This window comes from Thunnus albacares, chromosome 24 (assembly GCF_914725855.1).
Source record: "Thunnus albacares chromosome 24, fThuAlb1.1, whole genome shotgun sequence".
Taxonomy (NCBI): domain Eukaryota; kingdom Metazoa; phylum Chordata; class Actinopteri; order Scombriformes; family Scombridae; genus Thunnus; species Thunnus albacares.
The window spans coordinates 4358521-4376772 of NC_058129.1; the positions used below are offsets into that span (position 1 = coordinate 4358521).

Consider the following 18252-nt stretch of genomic DNA (forward strand, 5'->3'; position numbering starts at 1 on the left):
TATAGTATGTGCAAAGGAATCACATTCATGTTAAGGGACTGTATGAAAAGTGCACACACGTTATCAGTCTGAGGGCCATTTGACAGTTAATTGAGCTGTAACAGACACTTAAAACCTAATTTATATTGGCACTTGGAACTCAGACCAAAGACAAGTTGTAACTTGCCACTACTTGCAATGTGCTAGTCTGCAAAACCTGCCAGTTTACACCAATGCGGCTAGACGAGACAGTGTATCATCTCCATAGCAACGGCTCTCTGTACTTCCATTCTGACTGCCGGCTTTTCAGGCTTTTTTTGTAGCTGGATATAATTTGTAGTGCCTTAAAATATGAATGAGGACAGTGATAGTGAGTTATGTGTTACAGTTGCATTTCTTGTATTGATGAAACGGTGAAAACGTGAAAAAAAAAAAAAAAAAACAGGGGGTTGAGGCTCAGTTTGTTGGCTTGCCCAGCTGACTTCACTACAAGCTGATTGGTTGTTGAAACAGGTGATGTGCCTTACGCTCTAAAACCAACCACTGGCGACTCAACAAGCTGAGTTGCCTGGCAACGCCACCAGCTGGCTTCAGTCGAGCTGAGTTTACACTGTGACAACTTTTCTCTGCAACATTCCAAAATGGTTTCATCTCATTGTGAATCATCTTCTTCTGAACTGGGCTTTAGCGTAGCATTTAGAAGGTTTTGGTTCAAACGTAGAGAGTGGATAGAATATTTAGTAAAAGGGACACATTTGCCAAAAATTGCTAATTTCACTTCTCAAGATCATATTGGTGGCCTACAATTTATTAATTAAGGATATTAGATGTTTAAATGGAGTATATCCTAAATTCTTTATGCTTTGCCTCTTTTAGTTATTAATTTATTAGCTATTCATTTTTAACATATTTGGGGGAGGGGAGTTGGTGTTGCAGTTTTTTCTAGTCCAGGGAGGGTCCAAAGAAAATATTTATGACACTGGGGGTAGCCTTGCTTTTTTTTTTTTTTTAGGTGAAACATGAGGTTTATCACCCCTCCCCACCCCAGTAATTTGTATACAGTCCCTAAAAACTTACATACAAAAATTGAAACATAATTATAGTATTTGTATTTTTAGAGCTTAAATCTGCCATGGCTTTATGGAAGTGGCACAGCTTTCTTACGCAGGATCCGCTCTCCCCTTCTGCTTAAATTACATGCCAGACACTCCTCGACAAGTGGCATAGTCTGATCTATCTTTAGTGCTGCCCACAGGAGAAATGTTACCTAACTCTAGACACTCCTCACACTCTATCAGGCCACAGCAATAAGACTTAACAATATAGGATACTATTGATCCAGTCACATCAGTAACAATGATAATAATAATAATAATAAACTTTATTTATACAGTAAAGTTACAAAATGTGCTTTGCATGGTTGAACCGGGATGAAAACATTTCAGGACTGAGGTAAGTAAAATCAGGCAATTAAAATAATACAAAAATAAAATCTGCAACATTAAAGATGAAAAAGAAAAAAACAACAACAGTAATAATAAAACAGGTAAGACATGTTGGAAATAAAACAGTGTGGTAGAATTAACAAAAGGCTTTTTTTTTATAAAAAGATATGTTTTGAGAAGTAATTTAAAAGACGTCATTGGTCCTGCAAACCTCAGATTCTCAGGCAGGTAGTTCCAGACCTGAGAGGCCCTGACTGCAAAAACCTGCACCTTTATTTGTAGATAGGGATCCCAGATGTTTCTGTAAAATGATGGACTTTGGGGGACTGATGGCCTTTAATTGCCAGTTTGAATGTCTTGCTCTAAAATGAGTTTCTGTGAGCAAATTGACACCATTTAGTTTTAAAATGAAAGAAAGTGCAGAGAATAAATGTTTTCAGCACTGAAATTATCTCGGTGACATAAATGTGTTTTAAAAGGTTCATCTGCTGAGTAACACCACACACACACACACACACACACACACACACACACACACACACACACACACACACACACACACACACACACACAAGCAGCTGATCCTACCATGTTGGACAATAATATACCCAACAGAGAGAATGATTAGTGGACAGAACTGCTTGTATGTGTGGCTCTCACCTGTTTCTGCACACAGCTGTTGCACCCAAACCTTTCTGATCCATTTTAAGCACAATGTTTCTTTGTTCAATCTCACTGAAATAAAGGTTTGTTGTGATAAGATATACAATATATATAAGATATATAAGATATATTAATGTAATAATAATATTTTGTACTGACCTTGGCGGTTACTTTGAGGAAAGGAACAAACACTGAAGTGGTAAAGAAAAGTATAAAAATAACAAAACTATTATAATAACCAACCAACCAAAAATACGATGTTACAGAAATATCTTATTGTCTTGAGAACTAAAATGATTAGTAAATTTATCAGTTGATCGGCATAAAAAATATTTTTCAAGCAAAAATGCATATTATTTGCTGGTTCCAGCTTCTCAACTGTGAGGATTTGCTGCTTTTTTCTTCATCATATATGATAATGATTTTAATATTTTCTAGTTTTGGACTATTGAAGAAAACAAGTACTTTAAAGCTGTCACTTTGGGCTCTTAGACATTTTGATGGCCATTTTTTTCATCATGTTTTTAAAATTTTTATAATTATCAGCATATATTGAAAATATTTCTTAGTTTCAGCATCTATGGTAGTAATAGTGTTCATAATTATATTAGCTATGATTATTATTATATGCTAACTGTCTCGGTGGCTTACTTGTGGTATATGGATTAAATATGAAGAAACTGGTGTAAGCATAAGGCCAAATCAGTACATGGCCATAATAGACTAGAATAATAAATCAATGGATGGACATCAGATATAAATGAAAGGATGATCCGTCTAAAGCCAAGAGAATACGTATATACTTGTGACAGCAACTGCTCTAAATACCCCCCCCCCCCCCAGTTATAATTTCAGCTTGAGGCGAGTTATTTGGGGGCTTTGACGGCATTGTCTCCACTGTTAGCCGGCCACATGACACTTTGGGAGCTGAATCATGATGGCATATCCCCAGCCTGAGCAGCCAGTTGCTTCTTTCAGTCTGTGACAGCAGCTGCTTGAGCCGAGGCCTGTGCTGTGATTTGGCCCAGTCAGATTCCACCGAAGCTGAAGCAGGCAGGGGGCAGAGGGAGCTATATTTAGAGTGGGGCAGGATTAAATTGCAGGGTCTTCACACTGGGAACTTTTTCTCTGCTCTTCCTTTTCCAGCCAGGACCGACTGCCAAAAGGACCTGTGGCCGCCGTCTCCTTCTTCTCTTCACGGACCCCCTTGTTTGCCCGCTGTTTTCCCTCCTGACACGCCATGGACGCCAACGCCATCAAGGAGGAGCTGCGCCTGTTTCAGAGCACCCTGCTCCAGGACGGGCTGAAGGAGCTGCTGAATGAGAACAAGTTTGTTGATTGCACCCTGAAAGTAGGCGACCGCAGCTTCCCCTGCCATCGGCTAATCATGGCCGCTTGCAGCCCGTACTTCAGGGACATCTTTTTCACAGAGGACGGGAAGGAGGTGGAGAACACCAAGGAGGTGGTCCTGGAGGATGTCAACCCCTCCGTCCTGGACATGATCATCCAGTACCTCTACTCTGCAGAGATCGACCTCACCGATGACAATGTACAGGATATAATGGCAGTGGCAAACAGATTCCAGATCCCTTCTGTCTTCACTGTCTGTGTCAACTACCTTCAGAAGAAGCTATCTCTGGGCAACTGCCTGGCCATTTTCAGGTTGGGTCTTGTACTCAGCTGTCCCAGGCTCGCTGTGGCTGCGCGCAACTACATTGCCGACCGATTTGAGCTCCTCTACAAGGATGAGGAGTTCCTCAAGCTCGCAGCCCACGAACTGTTCGCCGTCATCGGTGGAGACTCGCTGAATGTGGAGAAGGAGGAGCTGGTGTTCGAGGCAGTCATGGCCTGGGTCCGCCATGAGAAGGAGAAGCGCATCAAGGTCCTGAAAGATGCTTTCAACTGCATCCGCTTCCGCTTGCTGCCAGAGAAGTATTTCAAAGAAAAAGTGGAAACTGATGAGATCATCAAGGCCGACCCGGAGCTCCAAAAGACAATCCAGGTCATCAGGGATGCCTTCAAGGGGAAGCTTCCGGAAAAACCCAAGAAGAAGGAAGGAGCAGAGGGGGCTGACCAGGAAGGAGGTGAGGAGGAGGAAAGCCTATTCCCTGGCTTCCTGAATGACAACCGTAGACATGGCATGTATGCACGCGACTTCATCCTGATGATCAATGACACGGCAGCGGTGGCATATGATGTCAACGAGAACGAGTGCTTCCTGGCGGCCATGTCAGAGCAGGTGCCACGTAACCACGTCAGTCTGGTGACACAGAGGAACCAGCTCCACATCATTGGGGGACTGTTTGTGGATGAGGAAAACAAGGACCTGCCACTGCAATGTTACTTTTATTTAGTAAGAAGGTTTTTCTTTCACTTGATACATCACTCCTTTAACACAAAATGCTGCATAAAAATTAATTAATTACACAGAAATATTTGACATTTTGGGAAATATTTGTTTTCTTGCTGACACTTAGATGAGAGGATTTACACCACTCAGCAAGACAGTGAATAAGAATACTTCAAAACATGTCAAACTATTTCTTTTTCAATTAAACAGTGTTTGTAGTAGCTTAAATGTTTGCAATTAGTGGTGAAAGTAATGCACTAATTACACAAGCTGGCCTTCTCATGCAAACCTCCTTTGGTCTTTCATTTCAATGCCTTAAAGGTGCAGTGTGTACAATTTAGTGGCATCCAGCAGAACGGACTTAGCAGAAATAGACTATGATATTCATAAGTATGTTTTAATTAGTGTATAGTCACCTGAAAATAAGAATAGTTGTGTTTTCGTTACCTTAGAATGAGCCCTTTATATCTACATAGGGAGCTGGTCCTCTTCCATGGAGGCTGCCATGTTTCTACAGTAGCCCAGAATGGACAAACCAAACACCGGCTCTAGAGAGGGCCTTTTACGTTTTTTACATGTTTTGCGGCCACTGTAGGTGCTCCTACCCTTGGAAGGGGAGTTGGAAGGAAAGAGGTATTCAGCTGAGTTGCAATCTGCAACCTCACCACTAGATGCCACTAAATCCTACACACTAGTCCTTTAATGGAGCTCAAACCACATAGAAACCAGAGAAAAATGGGACAGTAATTCAAATTAATTTTTCAGCGTATAACCACCCAAATGACTGGGATACAGCTTTTCGTAAATCTTTCTGTGATCAATTGATGGATTATGTTTCCCATGTTGCACATCACATCTAAGTGACACAGACAGTGATTGAAAGTGATAAAGGCCTTGAATAATTATATTTTACAGCATAATCAATATATGAACACCATGATTCATTCTCTTCTTCATGTGGAGATAAAGACAAAGAGCTAATGGGTGCTAAGAGGGTGCTTTCTCTGCTCTGTGTTTTAATGTATAGCATTATCCCAACCGTTTATCTTTTATCTACACAGTTGGATCCACTCTCTTCTGACTGGGTCGCCCTGCCACCCATGCCTTCCCCGAGATGCCTCTTCAGCATCGGAGAGAGCGAGAATCTGCTGTTCGCCGTGGCTGGAAAAGACCTTCAGACCAATGAGTCCCTGGATTCTGTCATGTGCTACGATACTGAGTTAGTGATATCATTTGCTTCATTGCTCACCCCTCCCCTTCTTTGCTGTCTCACACCTCTTGTAAAGTTTTCAGGTGATAATTAGCCTCAGGAAATACAAAAATTGCATCCTTTAACAAAAAAAAAAGAGAAAGAATATGTGATGTTAAAGTATAATTAATAATGTTTCGATGTGATCTCACCTTCTAAATATGCTCTGCTTGTTTCTTCAAGGCATATAGAGCTGTCTTTCCTGCATTTAAAGTATTTACCTTACTTGTATTTATCACAGTTTAATTTAATCCAGTTGGATTTGGCTTTCCTTCACACATAAAGCATTTATAAAAGTTCTGAGCAGGGCAGCAGCAACAAATTCAAGGGAGCAAATATCAAAGTAACACTGAGGGAGTCAACTTGTTCAGAACTACAGTGTCACTTAAATGTTCATTATTCAGGAAGATGAGATGGAGTGAGACCAAAAAGCTTCCTCTGAAGATCCATGGACATGCTGTCCTCTCCCACAAAGGACTGGTCTACTGCATTGGAGGAAAGACAGATGACAAGTGAGTAAATGAGTCTGTGTGCGTGCGTGCGTGTGTGAGAGAGAGAGAGACAGACTGTGAGTGACCTTACGCTGTGAGCTGCAGCTGTTTGTGGTCTATCATCCTGCCAGACTGCAGTGCTGCACGGCACGTCATGGACAACAATTACACTGCTCCAGTCAGGGGCCTCGTTTATAACCAAACCAAAAGTGTACATGCGCACAAAAGCCGTAAATGGCGCCAAAAATAATCCGATTTATAAAATTTTGCACACGTATTTTTCCTTTTATAAATCACAATCAACTTCAAAATGTGCACACGTGGATGAACCTCATATCCTACCCTTACAATCCCAAAATGAATCATAAATGATCAGCGCAAAAGCCTTCATGAATATTGATGTACATGTTGTTCCTGTGGAGAACGGCAACAGTATTAAAAACAAAAGAAAGTCTGAGAGGCTGATGGCTGCAGCAGCTGGTAATGCATGGAGGTAGATGCCAAGAAGTGCACTGCTGCACACTGTCAGGATATGGACTAGTGGAGGAGCACTGAAACTCACCGCTTGGTGTTTTGTTATCTACTGTATATAGACACATGCATGACTGATGAGACCACACACTCAATATCTAAAACACAATAACACTGTATTTATTTATAATAACTCCAAAATCCAGCATGCAGGTGTTTCTCTAATTTCCACAGTCAATATATGAGTGCAGGTGGTGAAGATGTGGTTGTGATGTGACTGGAGCAGGCAGAGTGTGTGTGGCAGCCACTGCGGCGTCACTGCAGTGATTTTACACACAAAAACAATATGAAAAACTAAAATCGCACTTGGTGATATATGCACATTAATAGAAGATATTAAAAATCAATTAATGCTCTGTTCTGCAATTCTTTAATACTTTAATTTGATGTAATCATGGATTTCTACAACCGATAGTTAGTTAACATGGTTGAGGTGAAAAGGAATCAGTATATTCATGCTTAATATCAGGAAAAGGCAAGCCAGACTTCCCTGAATCCTGCCACCTGCCACATCCTGACATCATCCTGACATTTCAGCAGCTGTGCTGCTCCACAGCTGTCTGTGAGTGAAGTACCATACAGCCTGGCCCTCTACTCTCAGCTCTGGGGTTGGGAAAGTGATGGTGAGACAGCACATTGCGCTCAATATTTCATGAATAGTTCAATAATAAATTACAGATGTAATCGGGTAAGATTTGAGTTGGCTTGTATCTGTTAAAATTGAAAAGTGCTTATGGAATAGTTATGGCTCACTACAAGCACAAGCAGAAGTAACACTGCTGGTTTGAATGTTTATGATAAAGTGGATCTGTAATTAAAGTTTGATATGAAGTGAAGTTAAATGTGTGAGAAGAATCATTATACAACCTGGCTTCAATTCACCATCTCACCATCTACGTCGCCAGTTTCCCCTAGTCTCCAAAATGTTGCTGGGTCAGAGTTTCCGTAAAGGTGCACGTTTGTTTTTGATTATCTTTTGATTATCTTCTCTGTGCTTTAATCTTAACTTTGCATGCAGCAGTGACACACTGAGCTTTACAACAAAACATAACAATTTCTCAAACCGCAGGATTTAATACTGTATCAATCTAATCAGTTCAGTGTTTTCAGCTGCCAGTGCTGCTGATCATCAGGAGGGAACAGGTGTGCTTACTACTCTGGATATCAGTTGGGGCTCAGTTTCAACAAACAAAGGAAGAAGCATTAGAGTGTGTATGATAACAGAGAATCACTTTTTAAAGGCGACATCGTGAAAAACAATTAAACCTGCAGGAAAAGAGAAGATCAAATAATTGAATAACCCCCAAAACAAAAACAAAATTTTTTTTTTCTAGTTTTATTGTGAAACCAGATACAGTCCTTTACTCAACACCCACTCATTCTGTAATATTACTTGGCTTTTTCCTAGAAAAATGTAAGTTAAGGAGGAAATGACACCAAGATATAAACACAGATGTAAGTAAATTAGGTGTTTATAGAAAGAATGCATGAACTATTGAGTAAAAAAACAAACAAAAAAATGTATATATCCTTAAATACTGGTATCCATTCATAGACACTCATACAAAATACTAACATTCATAACTTACCCTAAAAGTAAAAGGCAGGTTTAGAGCAGAGAGAGCCCTTATATATATCATTATACCATATATATACATTTCCTAGATCAAGCTGTACTCTGATGTAAGCTGTGTTCTTATCTAACTTACCTCAATATTAGATATAAACCCACACAATAATCATAATAAAGACAATCATCATAAATCCAATAACTTTATGTCCAGACACATTTGAATTGAAAAGTATCCATCTTAAGTTGCAAACTAGCCGTAATATTCTCCATGTGATCATGCAATTTACCTCTTTCAGCCTTTGCTTCCATTACTCCAGAGTTGGTTGGATTTTGTTTAAACCGATGGTTTTTATTTCAACCTTCACTTTCTCACAAAATTCACAGAATTCATTGGAGTCCCAAAAAACATAACCAAAGTCCCCTGTTAGACCAAACAGTCTCAAAGTGCATGTGTTGCATTATTATAAATTCAGACTATGGAATTTTAAAATATGTCATCCTTATCTACCAACCACATTGTCTCCAGTTACATTTGTGCTTTGTACTAATAATGCCAGGATCATTCCCAGTCTCACCAGTCTCTATTCACCTAAAATATTATCTGTTGTGTCTAGATGAATCCTCTTGTGGATTATATTATTTTAATAATGATATTCTCTTGAATTTATTTCTTTTTCAACCAATGGAACAATATCCAGTATTGTTCCAGATTAGATGGTGTTGCTTTAATCCTGTCCTGTTCTTCATGTTTTGTCAGATAATGTCTAATCTCGAGATAGCCTATTGTTGCAAGTCATTGGACCCAATACTAAACTGTATCTGAAGTTGGGATAAAGACTTATGGATGTTACTTTCAAACTGTTTATTAATAGTGACCAGGCCATTCATTGCCCAACCACTAAAACCAATCTAGCAGCAATAACGTCAGAAATTAAAGAATTGAGCATTATTTTGTGGATCTTTGTGGAACTTTTAATTAGAGGTGTAATTGTTTTCCTGATGATTGTTGACCGGCTGATGTGTCCATTAAAAAGAGAACTCAGTGCTCTGATGAGGCTTTAAGCTGAAATGTCAGTCCGTTTGTAAAATTAACAAAAAATATTAAGACATGAGGCGACTTTTTCATCATTTGTCACCTTTTATTCCTAATGGGAGAAAACAAACACTTTACTACTGCAAAGCAATCCATGTGCACGATAATCGTTTTTCACGTGGGAAACATAATGTCCCTTTTGTAACAATTACTCTGAATAAAATAAAAACTCTTGAAGCAGATGAACCGTCCATTCATTAATGTGGACACTATAACAATCATAATCAATCATCCTGTTACATGATTTGCTACAAAAAACTGCATTTTTACTTCTCTCCTCTCTACAGCAAAGCCCTCAACAAGTTGTTTATGTACAATCACAAGCAAGCGGAATGGAGGGAGCTGACGGGCATGAAGACACCCAGAGCCATGTTTGGGGCCATCATTCATAACGACAAGATCGTGGTGGCTGGTGGAGTCAACGAGGAAGGCCTCACTGCTACGTGTGAAGCCTACGACTTTGCGACAAACAAGTATGATCGATTTGAGTTGATAATTTGTGTGAAAAATCAATCAAATTTTCCATAACACTCATCTTTTTTGACATTTAGACATCATTAATCTCAACACGTATGGAGGCCCAGAGTGTTCAATATTAAATAAATAAGACATTAAGAAAAGAAACTAAAATAAATAAATTGTGTATAATTATAAATGAAGCAAAAAAAAGTGAAATAATTTAAGAAATTATTCTAACTCAACTCATTATTCTTAATTTCATAATAACTTTTTCAAAAGTCTGTTTTTATTTTATGATGATTTTCCCCAATAGACCCTTTTCACAGCGGATATTTTGACTTGGTAAAGCAGGAGAAGCACAGGTGTAAGTAATGACATTAACGATGGCTCCACCATTGTCATTGAGGGAGTGCAATACCAGAGCTCATTAAGGTTATTTATTCCACCTGTGCTTTTTCCCCTGCTTTCACAAGTCAAACTGTCTGCTCTGAAAAGGGTCTGGTGCACTTTTTATCCACGTCCTATTTTATTTCATAATGTTACTTTTAATGACAGTGAAGTTGTCACCCCTTCACTTTTTGTCCAGTAAGCTCATTAATTTCCATCTAGCCAGCTAGATTGTGTTGGCCAACCACAGCAAAAGACCTTTCCTTTATCTTGACAGAGATGCATCTTTCTCTGAAAAACATTTTTTGAATAAAAACAGCTCCTGCCATAAACACTGAGTAATAATCCAAGCTCACATCCCAGTTTAGCTAGTTAGCCAGTTAAGTAGGGATGAGTCTTGTTTAGCTAAATAAAGGAAAGGTTAGTTGCTGTGTTTACAGCCACAGCCTCTAGTTGGTTTATTCAGAATTACTTGGTCATTGTTGTTGCTCAAGCTAACAAAAGCTAACTGGCTAAGTGATAGCAGTTGTTGAGCTTGCATGCTAAAGCATATGATTGGCTGAAAGGTGAGAGGGTGGTGACAGCACCACTGTCATGAAGTGACATTTTGACTAAAATGTGTCATAATGAAATAAAATCACTTTTAAAAAGGAAAAGTGATAATGTGAAATGATATCCAATATAACTCTGTCATTATGAAAATAAGTGATGAAAAGTTATCTTATCAAGTTATCTTAATAACTTGTATAATTTAGATATTTTATGCAATTTATTCATGTGATAATTGATATCCTAATTATTTATTTATTTAATTATGTAATATTGAACACTTTGGGGTTCCATACAAAAGCCATCTAAAATGAGTGCTCCATCTTACATTGACCTTATCCTCATGTTGTGTCTCCTCAGGTGGGAGCCCTTCACAGACTTCCCCCAGGAGAGGAGCTCTGTCAACTTAGTGAGCACCGGCGGCTCCCTGTACGCCGTGGGCGGCTTCGCTATGGTTCAGATGGAGAACAAGGAGGTGGCTCCCACAGAGGTCACTGACGTCTGGCAGTAAGTCATCTCAAGTTATGGGACCAAGATGTACAGGGTTTGTTTGGTTACTATTGTCTTTTTTTTCTGAGATCTGACTCTCCTTTTGCTCTTGTTAGGTATGAGAATGATAAGAAGCAGTGGAGTGGCATGCTGAGGGAAATGCGTTACGCTGCCGGCTCCTCCTGTGTGGCCATGCGCCTCAACGCTGCCAGGATGCCCAAACTGTAGACAGAACCGTTCTCTTTCTTTCTCTCTTAACCCCCTCAACAACACCTCCTGACACCCCCTCCTCCCCCAGCGAGCTGCCTCTGAGGCATCTCATACTCTGTACTCGGATTTCTGTGTGTCGAGTTGATCTTTGACATTAATTTTTCTCTGAACTCAGATGATTTTTATCTGTACTATAAACGCTCGGTTCTGCTGCCTCTTCAAAGACTGCACCATCCCTACAGTATCAAAAAAAAAAGAAGCCACAATTTAGATTGATCTATAAAGTTCTGTTTACATCATTTCTAGCTCTTCTTTTGTAAAATAAACATTTGTAAACTTCTGCTTCTTTTACTGTTTTGATTTTGTGTGATCTACAGAAAAGTGACATTACAGAGACCGTATTTACTTGTTGAGGGCAGCCAAGGGAGAAAAGATGTATATTTATAGCTACTGCATACTTTCAGGTAAACAAGGAAGTAGAACTGGGTTAATAGCAGATGTAGGCTTGACATTTAAACACAGACCTTAATGATCTTCAAACATGTGTCATATGTTGACACATGTGCGTCAACATATGGGTGACTATACTACGAGGTCAAGAAATGTCAAGCAACAGTCAAACAAAACTGGAAAAGTTGAGCTGTATCTGTGCAGGTTGTCCTCACACTGAAAGAAATACATTCACACTGAATGGCAAAAGTGTTTATACATATTTTTGCACTTACATTTACAGGATAACAACACAGGAGTTAGGGGAAATTACACCACATTTAAATCAATAATTCTTCGATATGGCTTGCACCCCTGCATGTCGGCAGTAAAGGAGATGGGAAGATGTGTAAACGATGGCAGCTATACTCATTAACACTTAAAATGAATTATTAGCGTTAAGAAAGAGCAGCAACCTATTATGTTAAACAATGAAATACAATCAGAATTCCTTCCATCTTATATCTAACAATGCAGGTTTATGCAGAAACTTGGTCTAGGAAAAGGTATGCAATGACATTCTTTTTAAAAAGTGTAAAACTAGTTACAAGAATTATTGTTCTTCTTGGTGGAAAGGTTGTTAAAAGACAATAAATTAAGCATTCTTGTCGAAGTAACACATTTAAATTCTCCTGTATTGGCTGAATTGGTTTTTGGCTTTTTTAAAATTTTTAATTTTTTTTTTTAAAATATATATACCGACAAAGTTAGCAGCTAGTTGGTGAAGAAAATGGGGCATTTAATGGCTAAAGAGCCAGATACTGGAAAAAAACAAAAGTCCAAATAAATGCTAATACCCCCATGTAACCAAACAAGTAAAAAATGCAGTTTTAATATTTTTCATTTGCACATTAGAAACATGGGTATTGTTAGTGCCTAGTAGGGGTCATGAAATGTTGTTTAGCTTCCAAAGGGAGGCAAATTTGGGAACCACTGTGTTAAGGCATGGTGGCAGTTTTTAGATTTGCTAATAGTGACTACGTTTACATGCACACTGATATTCCACTATTATTCTGTATATGACAATATTACGAATTTGATACGGGTCATATAAACAGCATATTCCGTTTGGATATTCTGAATTAGGCCTTATTCTGAATGTAGCATTTTTTGATTAAGACGTGGAATATGCCGACATTATTCAGGTTTTAGGAGCATTGTTTGGACATGTATACAGCACAGTTGGAATATGGGTCTCAGTTGGGGATTTACCACATTTTGCATCACACAGCCTGTTGTATGTTTACAGTCAGGTCTGTGCATTGTAAACAAGCCCCCAGGAACAGCGCCGGGCTTTGAAGCCATTTTGACATAGTGGCCAAACCACTGAATTACAACTTGCAGGTCCAACAAGGGCTCAAAAAGCATTTTTCCTGAATACAATCATGGGAAAAGGAGCAGGGACAAATTATGCTTTTTGTGATTTACGTTATTACTGTTCTGATTTTCTGATATCTATGCTAAACATGGTAAGAATTCCAAGACTTAGGGTTAACATATGTGGAAATGCTCCCTGCAAGTCAAAAGTCAGGGCTTCAGCCTGATGTGAATGCTTCCTTTGCTGTTCAACTGTTTTTCCTATCTTGCCAACGAGCTGATGTCAGCTTATCGCACACGCCCATAAACAGCCATCCAACAATCTTAGCAACAATCTTAGCATCCTTTGATGCTAAGATTGTTGCTAAGGTTTTTCCACGTGTTGTTCACACTGTCCACTCTCATATTTCGGATTGGATTCTGGCTCAAACATGTATGGATGTATTTTCAGAAGTTGACGTTTCGAGTTAACAACAAGATAAAGTAGTGAAATCCTACTGCTATGGTTTGTTTCATAGCTTATAGCCTCCTGAGCCAGTGGAAGTCTGCCAAGGGTCGCCTCCCAAGAGCTGGCCATTCAGAACAGAGTGGGCTCCTCGGGAGGGCAGGCTTAAAGAGACAGGAACTAAAACGGCCAATTTCAGACTGAGGCTGAACTGAGGGGCTGCATAAAGGATGTGTATAAGATAAATAAGGAGTTTTTTGAATTGTAAATCATGCAAAGATATTCAAGCCAAATTAAAAATGTAGACCTGTAAATTTGCAAAATATGTCCTCTTCAAAATGTGTACAATTAAAGTAGAATTCACACATCTTGCACAACATGCACACAACTTTCTTTGTTAGTAACTACTGATTTTTTACTGACTACACATGTGTTAATTGAGAAGTTGCTCATGCTTATGTGAGTCAGCTGTTCAAAACATATCTTTAACTCTAATTTTAGACCTAAATTGATTTTAATGTTAAACACTTACCTTACTTCATTACCCAGTCTAGACAGTGAATGACAGGCATTCTTTTCATTTCCCGCATTATTCTAGACTTCCTTATTAGTTCTACTTTAATAAGAAACCACGGTTAGGATCTGTGCCAAATTTAGCTCTGCAGTGTCACATGGTGGTAATCACAACCTAATCGGCAATCACAAGCCTATTTGAAGAAATAACAAAGACCTCTACAAATTCCTGACTTCATTTTTTTCTGAAGAAAGGGCGTAATGGAGAATGTAATTTATCAACAAGCAATAAATCTGTCGTAGGATGTGGCTTACCCTTTTTTCACCGCAAATTCCTGCAACCTGATCTGTGTCAATAAAGCGATCCTCAAGCTTTATCAGCTCAAGCACACAACAGTTGGCTATCAAACAGAAATATACGGGAGTTTCCTCCTGGGTGTGGAAGACTGAAATAAAGAAAGAGGAAAGAGTTGTAGGAGGAAATACATGTGAAAACACACGAGACACTGAAGGCATGGAGTGAGCACTGATGAGGACACAGTAACTGAAAGTGAGTAGATAAATCTCTTTTTCAAACTATACCTCTATGAGTCAGCTTCTCTATGTCTTTCAACACTCAGCTAGAAGAAATTAGCTATTGGATAGAGTTTGTATTTTTCAACAAAACTTAAAATATGATCATTTTAATGAGTACAATTTCCTGCCTTCTGAAATCTGACTGTACATGTGATGTGTAAAAGGCACCTCGCACATCTCTTCACATCTATAATGAGAGCAGATTGCACTGACAGCATTATAGGAAGCTGCCATCGAGCCAGGATGCCATAGGCGCTGTCATATCCTGAGAGGCTTTCAGAAACCAGACTGTTGATGAGGGAAGAAGATTTTGTTTGCTTCTTTCCAACTGAGTTTGCTTGATTGTTTCTTTCCTAGTCTGCTCGCTTCTGGGTTTCTTACCCTGCTCTATCCTCCCTTCCCTGAGCAGTAATTGCCACTGACAATAATATGACAGCTGAGGGGAAAGGGAATGATGATTTGCTTGTAACCTATATTTTTTGCTCACCTAACAGCATATAATGGACTGTTCATTCACTTAAATGAAGATTTGGAACATTTCACAGGAATGGACAATTCATTCAGCTAAAAACATCCATTCCAAAAAAGCAAAAATTCAGCATTTTAAAACATTAAAGCTGCACATACCAATATTTCTACATTATCAATGGATTTTGTCCAGTTGCCAGGAACACAATTCCAAATAAATACTTAAAGTGAAAATCTCGAAGATCTCTGAGGAGGACAGTACTTGAGCTGACAACAACTACACTTGTTATGTTACTGTAAGTGCAATAAAAGTTTTGCAAGAAAATGTCAACAAGAGTAATTTATCAATGTTATCTGCACAAAGAACAACACACCTGCCATTATCGTTTATTGCTATATGATGCCGCCAAAGAGAAGGGAGCTTCAAGATTGCCACTTTAAGTTGCTTCATGTCTGCCGGAAGTGTAAATGTAAAGTGGCAACTATTTAGTAAAAATTTCACCATGTCAACTTAAGGTGTATATGGAAAAATATTAAATCCCATTATTTTACTTCAATATCACCATGTTTTGTCTTTAAATATCACATTTAAATATGCTGCATCAAAAAATATTTGTAAAATGTAAACTCTTCATGTTGTTAAAAACTCTGCATCCCCAAATTATTTTTAAATTTGCTTCATAAAATTGTTTTTCATACTCGACAGGGCTCAGCCATGGACTACTACGAAGAAGATCGCAACTGCACTAATGTGGACCAACTAATGAAACGCTATTACCTGCCTGTCTCCTACGCCATCATCTTCATCGTGGGCCTGGTGGGCAACTTAATCTCCATCAGCATTTACCTGACGAAGCTGCGTCCCTGGAAGAGCTGCAGCATCATCATGGTCAACCTGGCGCTGACTGATCTCCTCTACGTCCTCAGCTTGCCCTTTCTGATCTACTACTACAGCAACGGGGATTCATGGACGCTAGGTGACTTCATGTGCCGCTTTGTTCGCTTCGGGTTTCATTTTAACCTGTATGGGAGCATCCTCTTCCTGACATGCCTGGCAATTTTCCGCTACGTGGTGGTGATCCATCCTTTTAGCGCAGCACAGTTGCAGCGGAAGTTTTGGGGTATAATTGCGTGCTCAGCTGTCTGGGTCATCACTGCTGCCGAAATTACACCCATGTTGACCGTGATAAGCTTGAAGGAACACAACAACAAGACCTTCTGCCTAGACTTTGCCAGCAGCATAGCTGTTGACGAGATGTGGGAATATGGCTGGCTGCTCACTGCATTCGGGTTTCTCCTCCCCCTACTGGTGGTGTTCATGTGTTACATCGGTATAGTAAAACAATTGGTAGAAGGGCCTAACCCAACCACTCCCTGTCGGATGAGAGCACGGCGAGTAACCGTGCTGGTCCTGGTGGTGTTTGTCGTGTGTTTCCTACCGTTTCACATCTTGCGTGCAGCGCGGATAGAAACCCAAAAAAGGCTGTCAACGTTGCCGTGCATGGTCGAGCGCGGAGTGCATGCAGCGTACATCATCTCCAGGCCTTTGGCTGGACTCAACACATTTTTCAACCTAGCTCTGTACACTTTTTCAGGTGATAATTTCAGGAGGGCCTTCCTCAGTATTTTTTACAAGGAACCCTGGCTGGCCAAGGCCAGGTCGCTGTTCCACTTGGCCATCATCAGTAAGGAAAACAATGACATGCCTGCTGAATGACTGTCGACAATCCAGCATCTGACTTTTCTTTCTTTCTTCTCTCTTTGACTCACACTGTGGATATATTGTAAGCTTACTCACTCAGACATGATGTCGGGAAAGCTGCATGACAGCTGTTAATTCTTCACTGTGCACCTCCAAACTGGTTCCTTAGTTTTGGTCTGTCGTAGGTTGGAACTATGTGCCAACCTCTAAAATATAAATATAAATGACTGACAATGCTACAATATTTATATGCTAGGTTTGTCCACACCTTTTCTTTCTCTGACTGGAAGTCACATGAACAAATATCTGGAATCACTTTGTTTTTACTGTATATTTTATGTCACAAACAATGTAATAGATTGTTCTGTTTGCAGCAGGTTCAAACATCATATTGTATTATTACCTGTGAAAATGTTTGTTGCTGAATTCATAATTAAATGGTGAGTGATAAATTGAATCTTTTAGTGTTTTTTCTAAACACAAAATACTTTAATGACTGAAGATATATTGGTCTACCCAGTTGGAAGAAACTGGTATAATTTAGTGTACATTTTTCATCTTTTGTCCCACTGGTCTTTTGTTAATTTGTCTTGACAGTGTTTACTTTCCCTGATTTTATCATTTATCATTTGACACATTCATATATTGTTTTAGAATTACTTTGCTCGCAATACTTTGGAAATGGATGGAAATTAAAAAATGAAAGCAAAAAAAATAGACTTCATCAGTCAACACGGTTTGCTGAATTTGTCTCCCAAACAGTGTGGTAAAATGATTTTACAGCCCAACACCATCTCCTGCAGCTACTGATCTGTGAATGACTCTGGGGTTGTATCCAAGCACTTAGCTGAGTTTTCTGTGCAGATGCATTCACCTTCCTCATGAGCTAACAAGGCAGGCAGCACATTCCTCATTTTGAAAGCCTAGAAACTGCTTTCTGTATTGCTTTACAGTGTGCTGACGGCAAAAGAACCAAAGAGTTCTTGGAGTTATTCAAAGAGCGCATTAATACTACATAACACTCAATGCACAAAAATATTTCACTACTAAGAAGAACACAAACACAAAATCTAACACAAACCTCCAGGAACTTATTCTCCCTGTCAACAGAAAGACTTTCTCTGCAGGTGAAGGAAGCTGTTACATTATTTGTCACTGGCTGCAAACTGCTTCATCCTGGACACCATGTGTCATTCTGCTGCAATGCCCCTCACTGCTTTATGGCTGAGATCACATTTCATAACAATTATTGAGCTGTGTCAAATCAGACCCAG

General features: G+C 39.3%; 2 protein-coding genes across 2 annotated transcripts; both read left to right on the forward strand.

The window, feature by feature from the left end:
* Positions 1 to 3205: 3205 nt before the first annotated feature.
* LOC122976601 (kelch-like protein 41b) lies at positions 3206 to 11808 on the forward strand. The gene is made up of 6 exons (XM_044345175.1): positions 3206 to 4440; positions 5499 to 5656; positions 6091 to 6198; positions 9662 to 9847; positions 11130 to 11276; positions 11375 to 11808. The coding sequence occupies exons 1-6, from the start codon at positions 3328 to 3330 to the stop codon at positions 11484 to 11486; spliced, it is 1824 nt and encodes a 607-aa protein (XP_044201110.1). The 5' UTR covers positions 3206 to 3327; the 3' UTR covers positions 11487 to 11808.
* Positions 11809 to 13950: 2142 nt separating this feature from the next.
* LOC122976549 (2-oxoglutarate receptor 1-like) lies at positions 13951 to 17416 on the forward strand. The gene is made up of 2 exons (XM_044345100.1): positions 13951 to 14782; positions 15983 to 17416. The coding sequence occupies exon 2, from the start codon at positions 15992 to 15994 to the stop codon at positions 16991 to 16993; it is 1002 nt and encodes a 333-aa protein (XP_044201035.1). The 5' UTR covers positions 13951 to 14782; positions 15983 to 15991; the 3' UTR covers positions 16994 to 17416.
* Positions 17417 to 18252: the final 836 nt, after the last annotated feature.